General features: G+C 48.2%; 1 protein-coding gene across 3 annotated transcripts; it reads left to right on the forward strand.

The window, feature by feature from the left end:
- The first annotated feature begins 384 nt into the window (after positions 1 to 384).
- On the forward strand, positions 385 to 7,985 carry LOC144953747 (uncharacterized). 3 transcript variants are annotated; one of them, XM_078884338.1, is made up of 2 exons: positions 385 to 3,053; positions 5,831 to 7,985. In XM_078884338.1, exon 2 carries the CDS (start codon positions 5,841 to 5,843, stop codon positions 7,335 to 7,337), a length of 1,497 nt encoding a protein of 498 aa, XP_078740464.1. In that variant the 5' UTR covers positions 385 to 3,053; positions 5,831 to 5,840; the 3' UTR covers positions 7,338 to 7,985. The 3 variants fall into 3 exon arrangements, with proteins under 3 accessions (XP_078740464.1, XP_078740465.1, XP_078740466.1); XM_078884339.1 differs by having other exon boundaries at positions 385 to 760; XM_078884340.1 differs by having other exon boundaries at positions 392 to 429.
- The last annotated feature ends 888 nt before the right edge of the window (positions 7,986 to 8,873 follow it).

An 8,873-nucleotide genomic window follows, 5' to 3' on the forward strand; every position in this document is an offset into this window, starting at 1 on the left:
CGCTCAGCGTGACCTCATCGGCGTCAAACGCCAGGGGGCGGTGTGCTTCGCTAGTGACGTCATGTCACCCACTCCGGACCACCGCGGTCCTGAGCGTGACGTCACCTCTGACTGGGTCACTGCCGATATCTGTTCCAGTGCCAATCCTTATTTGGGCAAAGCTACGCTCGGTGACTGACGCCTCATTAACATAATGTATTCGTGAAAGGTGTCGCGAGTTTATTGCGAAGGGTTCGGCACCCACGCGGCCACGACCCATCCCTCGACGTATGGGCCGAGCTAATTAACATAATGTATTTAAGTTACAGAGCCGCTTGTGGGAGGGGAGAGTTATCGTACCCCGCAAGTGACGTCATGTCACCTCCTGCTGCCGCGTGACGTCACGCGGTAACAGGAAGTTGCCGCACCGCCAGTGCACTGAAATCCGAGGTGAGAAATTCTCATCGCGGTGGTGGTGGTTGTGGTGGTTTACCAAAGGTAAAGTCTCGCTCTCTCTCTCGTAGGGGTGTCAATTGAGTAGCAGCGAGCATGGAAGCGATGTACAGGTTGGAACTTTACAACGCGGGGCCTTGCCTCCTGCCCTCGCCTGGTCGCGTTTGCTTCAATTCTCTTGCTTAAGTTGAAATTTACTTCACACGGCTCGCCACTTTGTTGCTTTGTTTTACTTTAAATATTCGTACAGTTTTTTTTTACCAGGCCAAGTCTGCTTGAGCTGCTATACCGCTCTTGTTTTCAGAAGCGACCTGCCCCACAACACAAGGTGAGGCTTGTCAACAGCGTGGCGGTGTTCACTCTACATGTGGTGGGGAAACCAGGGGATCGGGAAGGAAATCCACGCGACCACGGGGAGAGAGAGAGAGACACGCAGCCTCGGCTGTGTTGATTGATCCTCAATGAATTACTTGGTGGAGTGAGGAAGCATTAATACTGAGCAGGTGAAGGTGGCCAGGCGTGGGTCTGGACACACCCACCACCTGTGAACTATGCCAGTGTGTAACAGTGGTGGAGCGAGTGGGGGTGGGGTGGCACGTACCCCCCAACGGTCCGATCGAAATCCTTAATTTTTATAGGATCATTGGGGTTTATTAGTAACGAGCTTCACTACCCAGCTTCGTCCGGGACTTGGATTCTTGTCTTGGATTACTTTCATATTCCCTTATATTTCACTGAAAACCCTGATAAAAATTGATGCTTGCATGAAAGAAAAATCCAAAACAAATCAATTTACCTAAATCGGATGTTTTCACTCAATTCAACCTTAACCTACTTCTACGTGAGGTCGATTTTGGCCACTCGGGAAGGAATGACATGGCAAACTGAAAATAGTGGCGTTCACTTACAAATGCCAGACAGCATAAACTGTGCAAATTTCATGACGCCAGAGCTCAGCATTGGAGAGTTTTTGCTGTTTCACATAAACATGTAATTTCTGCTTCATATTTAAGATAGCAGTTGTACCCATTGTTCGCATTCCGAAAAGCCAATGGCTTCATCGGCCAGGAGCGAAGCGCCACCTAAATTCTCCCGGTCCGCTGTTAACAGCTCTAGAAGTATGGCGCGCAAAGAGCCATATGGTAGGGGGGTAAGCATTGCAGAGCGCTTAACTCAGGTGTGATGCAGGTTGACGCCACACACTTCATGGTCATTTCCGCTCCCCCCCCCCCCCCCCCCCAAAATACCAAAGCCAATTTTTATACGTTTTACATTGTGTACAGTATGGAACCTACCCACATGTCAAAATTCAAGTGTGTAGACACGTATCAGCATTTTGCGACCCCCACTGCCAGTTCGAATCCATATTTGGCAATAAGTAACGGCAAAGCATTTACAAGCGACTCACAGAATTGTGCACAGTTGCGTATACAGTATACGACTTCCCTGAAGGCAAACACCTTCAGCGAGCGCGATGCCGATCACCTAACAACTCCTATCATTTTTCATTGCTGGAGGGGTTGCCTCCCCCTACCTGAAAATCCTGGCTCCACCTCTGAGTGTGTGACAGTGTCAAGTTTGTATTTGCAGTTAAGTCTATCAACTCTATTGAGCACGGAGATTACATGAAAACAGTAGTTTATTTTTGTTTTCCTCTGGAACTCTTTGTAAGAATAGAGTCAGGAAGTTATCACAGCACACATGCAGCTGAAGTAGGAACTGTTCATCCCAGCATTCAAGAACATCTGTGCCTGGCTTCATACCTAAGTTGCGATTGAACATTAATTTATGCATTTCTGCATAACACAAATAGTACTATTTTCAACACCCTTTGCTATGTCAGCTGATTTAGCTTTCATAAATATTCCTTTTGAAGCCAGACAGACGAAATTGTGTGCTTGTAGTTTCTGGTTAACATTCATTTTGAAGATACGAGGGCTTATAGGCATGTTTATGACCATTTGCCGTCGCATTGTGTGCCATAACAGCCCATGTGATGAATTTGGGACACTTTTTCACTATATCACGAATCTTATATATAAAAGTCTCCGCGCGCTCGCGCTTTCGGGGGATTTGGCTCTCGGACGGTGGCCTTCACGTATAAAAAAAATTGCCGGGCGGCACGCTCTAAGCCCCGCGGTGGGAATAGGCTATTCCGTTTTCCCATCCGTAAACTTTAAAGTAGCTTAATTAACACATTTGTGCCGTTTCTATTATTCATTATTAACTTATTGCACGACATCGACCGTACCAAGTGACGCCAATTGCGTGGGGGGGGGGCTGACTTTACCAAGTGCTGCGCGTTACCTCCAGCTCACGGGAGACATTTCATTTTACGCGTTTTACAGGCAACGCATACACACATCACGCTGCGGATATTTCTTCAGTGTCATGTCCTCTTTCCCCCCCCCCCCCTAACACGATGCGTCCAGTTTATTGTACAGACTCCGTAGATCATATTTTTGTGCTTACATAGCATTATTCTTGCACGCCCGGGGGATTCTGGGGGCGGGGGGGGGTAGCGGCCCAGCCCCTAGCCTGGCAATGTGCCAACTCCGCCGCCTCGCCAATGTAGGCCAGGACGGGGGCTACACATGGCACAAGGCCTCAACATGCCTATGGTAAGTACAAAGTTCCTTGCTTCTTACGTTAACAACTCAAGTTCATTGTTTTCTATTGTTAAGCACATTAGTTGACAAACATTACAATAATCATGTTTGTGTGCAGATAATTTATCACGTTCATTGCTTATTATTATTCAACAAATACGTTGCCAGATATTGCGTGCAAATAACAACTCACGTTCATTGTTTACCATTATGAAACAAGTTGACATGTTACAATAATTATGTTTGTGTGCACAAAACTCTTTTTGGATTTTTAGGTTGCTCAATTTTCCCTTTTTTTGCTGCGCTTTTATGACGCTGCCACGCTCTACTGCCAGTCTGTGATTTCTGATTATTTCTTCAATACATTTCTATTGTTTCCATCGCTCACGTCACGCTATTTCCTCATACGTAGTACTGCCATACTGATAGCTGTGCCATCATCGGGGATTGCTGTGCCTGTCAATGTGTGTGTCTTTGAGTCCATATGTGTGTGCGTGTAGAGCCATGTGTGTCTTTAAGTCCATGTGTGTGTGTCTTAGTCCATATGTGTGTGTGTAAGTACATATGTGTGTTTACGTCAATGTGTAAGTCCACGTATTACTGTGTGTGAGTCGGTGTGTGTGTGTACATCCATATATGTGTGTGTAACGCCATGTGTGTATATCTCAAGTCGATCACTATGTGTGATAGTCCACATGTGTATGTGTGTGTATGGCAATGTGTGTGTCACTCTATGTATGTATGTATGTGTGTAAGTCCCTGTATGTGTGTACGTCGATATGTGTGTGTAACTCCATGTGTGTGTATCTCAAGTGCATGTCTATGTGTGTGTGAGTCCATATGTGTGTGTGTGTGTCTGTAAGTCGATGTGTTTGTGTGTGTGAGTCCATGTGTGTGTGTCTCAGTCCATGTGCGTGTGTGTTAGTCGCTGTGTGTGCATGCCTCCATGTTAGTCAGTGTAACTCCATTTCTTTGCGTGTCTGTAGGTCCATGTGTGCATCTTAGTCCATGCGTGTGCTTTATTGACCTGCTCAAGGCCTATGATACCATCAGTAGGCCTAGCCTCTGGGTTGCTCTTTGTGCTTTCCGAGTCCCTGACCCACTGATCACCATCCTTAAGGACCTTCATGATGGTGAGCGGCCCCGCGTCTAACTATGTGGCCGTGAGTCAGAGCCATTCCCTTTACACCTTGGGGTGCAACAGGGATGTCCTCTGGCTCCCACATTATTTTACATATGTTTGGACCACGTAGTTCGTCAAGCCTTCAATGCCTGTACCGGAAGAATTCCCATCTGCTACAGATACAATGGGAGGCTGATCGATGCCCGGGTGCGGTCAAGGGATGGCTCCCTATTGCTCAACCACGTTATGTATGCCGATGATCTGCTAATTGCTGCTCACTCGGAGGAGGAGTTCGATGTGCTGCTGCTGAATCTGGAGCTTGCCACCAAGAGGTGGGGCCTTACCATCAGCCCCACCAAAACGAAGCACCTGTCTGGGTATTTTATACCGTCGAACAATCCACCCCCACAACTCACAATTGGTGATGCGGCAGTTATGGAGAGATTGCCGACATTCTCATACCTGGCCAGTGTGCTCATGACCGGCTCCGGTTTAACAGCAGAGGTCTCACTCCAAATCAGTCGAGCGCCATTATCTTTTCATCGGCTGCGTTACGCCGTGTGGAAGCTACCTGGTCTCTCGCTCCGCATGAAACTCCAGGTCTTCTCGGCCACGGTCATTCCCTCCCTTCTCTACGCTTGCGCCCCCCCAATGGAACATCTTCGGCAGTTAGAAACATTTAGAATGGCCTGCCTACGATCCATCCTGGATTTAACCAGGTTGTATTGTGTGAGGAGCTCACAAATCCTTTAAAATGTGGACTAAGTCCCATCAACTTGCCGATGACTGGTACCAGCCGTGTTAAGATCGGCCTCTGTGGAGGAGCCTCCTGAAGGACGCTACTGGGCAGTTGGAGGCAGTCGCCCTCCAACAACAACGAAGGGCGGAGGAGCGATGCTCACAACAATGAGCGGAGTGCCGGGTGGCTAAAGCACAGCAAGTTGCCGCAGTAGGGGGCACAGGTGGTGCATCAGCCAGTCGTCTCAGTCAGTTGACCTGTGCCATCTGGGTCTGCCCCGTGACCTCCCAGCGGGCGTTCGACACTTTACGTGGCCTCAAGGTGCACATAGCCTGGCACAAGCGATGTGGTGACGTCACCGTCACTTACTGGCGAATGGCGGTTGTTGTTGTTCAGTCTATGTATGAATGTGCGAGTCCATTTGTGCGTGTAACTTTATGTGTGTGTATCAATGGATTTGCGTGTGTAACTACATGTCTGCCTTTTTCGCCCGGGCAACGCCGGGTACTCACCGCTAGTATATGAATAAGTATAGACGTCTACACTATGGGAACCTCATTTGCCAGTAAAAATATGATAATTGGTTTTTTACCCTTTCTGGAAAGAAAACTGACACCTTTTTAAAAGGAGTCATGTTTGCATAGACCGCAATACCTGCAGTCATAATGTGCACTGTTCAGTGCACATTATCAGAGTTATGTTCTTTTGTTTGTATTATGACTGCAGGTATTGCGGTCTATGCAAACATGACTCCTTGTAAAAAGGTGTCAGTTTTCTTTCCAGAAAGAAGGGTAAAAAACCAATTATCAAGTATAGACGTGTAAGTTACGTTACTGTGTGTATATGCATTCCTCTGTGCATCAATACTGACGTGTAGATGGTGTGGATATACTTTTTTTCTGACTGCAGCTGTCGCTTCCTCTGCAGAATTGGTCTGATGGAGCAAAGGCACTCGGCGCCGCTCGGTTCGACAAGGCAACAATGCGACCAGTGTGCATATAGCACGGATCGTACTGGAAATTTGACACGGCACCAGAGAACTCACACAGGAGAGAAACCCTTCAAGTGCAGTGTGTGTGGGAAGGCGTTTGCACTTTCATTTACTCTTGTAAAACACCAGAAAACACACACGGGAGAGAAACCCTTCAAGTGCAGTGTGTGTGGGAAGGCGTTTGCACATTCATCTGCTCTTGTAGAACACCAGAGAACACATACGGGAGAAAAACCCTTCAAGTGCAGTGTGTGTGGGAAGGCGTTTACACTTTCATCTACTCTTGTAACACACCAGAGAACACACACGGGAGAGAAACCCTTCAAGTGCAGTGTGTGTGGGAAGGCGTTTACACTTTCATCTACTCTTGTAACACACCAGAGAACACACACGGGAGAGAAACCCTTCAAGTGCAGTGTGTGTGGGAAGGCGTTTGCACAGTCATCTGCTCTTGTAGCACACCAGAGAAGACATACGGGAGAGAAACCCTTCAAGTGCAGTGTGTGTGGGAAGGCGTTTGCACAGTTATCTGCTCTTGTAACACACCAGAGAACACACACGGGAGAGAAACCCTTCAAGTGCAGTGTGTGTGGGAAGGCGTTTGCACATTCATCTCTTCTTGTAGCACACCAGAGAACACACACGGGAGAGAAACCCTTCAAGTGCAATGTGTGTGGGAAGGCGTTTGCACGTTCATCTGCTCGTGTAGAACATCAGAGAACACACACGGGAGATAAACCCTTCAAGTGCAGTGTGTGTGGGAAGGCGTTTGCACGTTCATCTGCTCTTGTAATACACCAGAGAACACACACGGGAGAGAAACCCTTCAAGTGCAGTGTGTGTAGGAAGGCGTTTACACTTTCATATACTCTTGTAACACACCAGAGAACACACATGGGAGATAAACCCTTCAAGCGCAGTGTGTGTGGGAAGGCGTTTGCACAGTCATCTGCTCTTGTAGCACACCAGAGAACACACACGGGAGAGAAACTCTTCAGGTGCACTCTGTGCGGGAAGGCGTTTGCACGTAAACCAAATCTTCAAAGACACCAGAGGACACACAAGCATCAGAAGATCCACAAGGAGTGGAGTCTGAAATCAGCTTGTGAAAGTCAAAGTGCCACAATGAGCCCATCCCTCATGAAACAAGAACCGGAAGAAAATCCCAGCTTGGACACTTTTAAAAGTATCAAGGTGAAATATGAAGCGGTGAAGGTGAAATGTGAAGTGATGGTGAAGAGCGAAGAAGTGAAGGTAAAATGTGAAGATGAAGATTCAACTCCAAAATTGGACCTGCACATCGATGGAGGCAACGTGAAGCAGGAGGAGAATTCTGACTGCGAGGCAGAGCGAGGCAACTCCCAGCAGTTTGTGGAAGTGGAGGTGTGGGTGGACTTCCTCCGAGACAATACAAAGTCAAATGGAGGCCTGGTAGATGTGTAAGCTTGAGACGATGTCGCTCCACAGGCATTTAATGGAAAGAATGTGATGTTGAACACTCAATTCCTAGGTTCAACCTGCATTGTAAGAGCGGTCAGTCTTTGTTGACCTGTGGGTTGGGTAGATCTCTAACCAGGAGCGAGAGCCTAAAAGCTCCCAATCATTCACTATGTTATCAATTGCATTTATATGGTGCTTTCTTAATCGCCTCTGGCAAATCGGAGTTTTGTATCTTATCTCGTCTCAAACACTCGAAGAGCATCCCCAAGTAGCAGCTGCCCCTGTGTGGCACAAGGTGGTGGCCCTGCACCAGCCTGCATGTGGAAAAGAGCCTGTCAGTAGGGGGCGATGGTGAATGTGGCATCTCAGTTGTGTAGTTTGTAGGTAATGTTTAGAATTTGCTAAATTTTGACCCAGACGCCAGCATGCAATGACCTACTCGTTTTGAATGGCGCAATAGTATGTTGGACACTTAAGCAGATGGTGGTAAAACATTTTACACGCTTTTACTTAACTCACTCTTGTCGTATCCTCAAATCTTGTAACTCAATTATAACCCACTTCCCAATGTCGTATAGACTGCAAACTTGGTATACCAATGTCATACTGATGACAATACTATAATGTATCATTTAAAATAAAAAATAAAAATTTTAACGATCTTTTTTCTAGGTTATGTTTCGGATTGGGTCTAGTTATACACTTTTGTCCACGCTCAACTCACGTTGGCTGTAAATCACCACGGTCCCTTACGTTATGGCTTCGGGACCACTTCCTGGAGTCGCGGAGTTCTGCCATTAGTCGTACGGTACATTTCATTAAAGCGTGTTTTAAAAAAAAGTATTTTGCAATATTACTTATTGTGTAGTTAATGGTTTGGCGGAAACACGGGGCCCGTGGAGCGTGGAAAGTGGGTCGTGTCGAGCCAAACGTGGCTTGCCGAGGGGCGGGGCTTGAGGATGGAGGGGAGGGGCGATGGGGGGAGGGAGCACGGGGGAGAGGGGCAGCTTGGAGTTGGCCGTGGAGAGGTGCGGGGAGACACGGGGATTCATGGGATGACAGCTCGGCAGTGCTGGCTGCTCTGCTGGGTGGTGCTGTGTTAAGTGCTGCGTGATGCCACAGCAACGAAGCAGCTCTGCCGGCGCTGCTCCCCCCTCGCAACCCTTCACACGAACGCACAGACGTACCCCCACGTAGGACTTCGTGGGAGGGTCCCTCGGCGCCTGGGTTTTCACCCGAGAACCCCCCTCGTGGGGAGGTCTCATGGTTTCCCAGCGCTGGGGAATTGGCGGACCCTCCCCAGGCCGAATGGCACTGCGGCTCTGTGAATTAACTTAAAATTGTACGGCCACGGCAAGCCCACTAAACAATCGCCATGAGAATACACCCCGCACAGGGGAAGGGAGCCGAGCTTCCAGCGAGTAGTGGGGGTGCGGTGGTGGTGGGGGCGCGGTATAGGGGGCGGGGAGCAAGCAGGAAAATGGAAAGTAGACTGTGAAGCACGCAGGGAAGCGTCCAAGTTGGCTGAGAAGGCCCACC

Source organism: Lampetra fluviatilis, chromosome 82 (assembly GCF_964198595.1).
Source record: "Lampetra fluviatilis chromosome 82, kcLamFluv1.1, whole genome shotgun sequence".
Classification (NCBI taxonomy): domain Eukaryota; kingdom Metazoa; phylum Chordata; class Hyperoartia; order Petromyzontiformes; family Petromyzontidae; genus Lampetra; species Lampetra fluviatilis.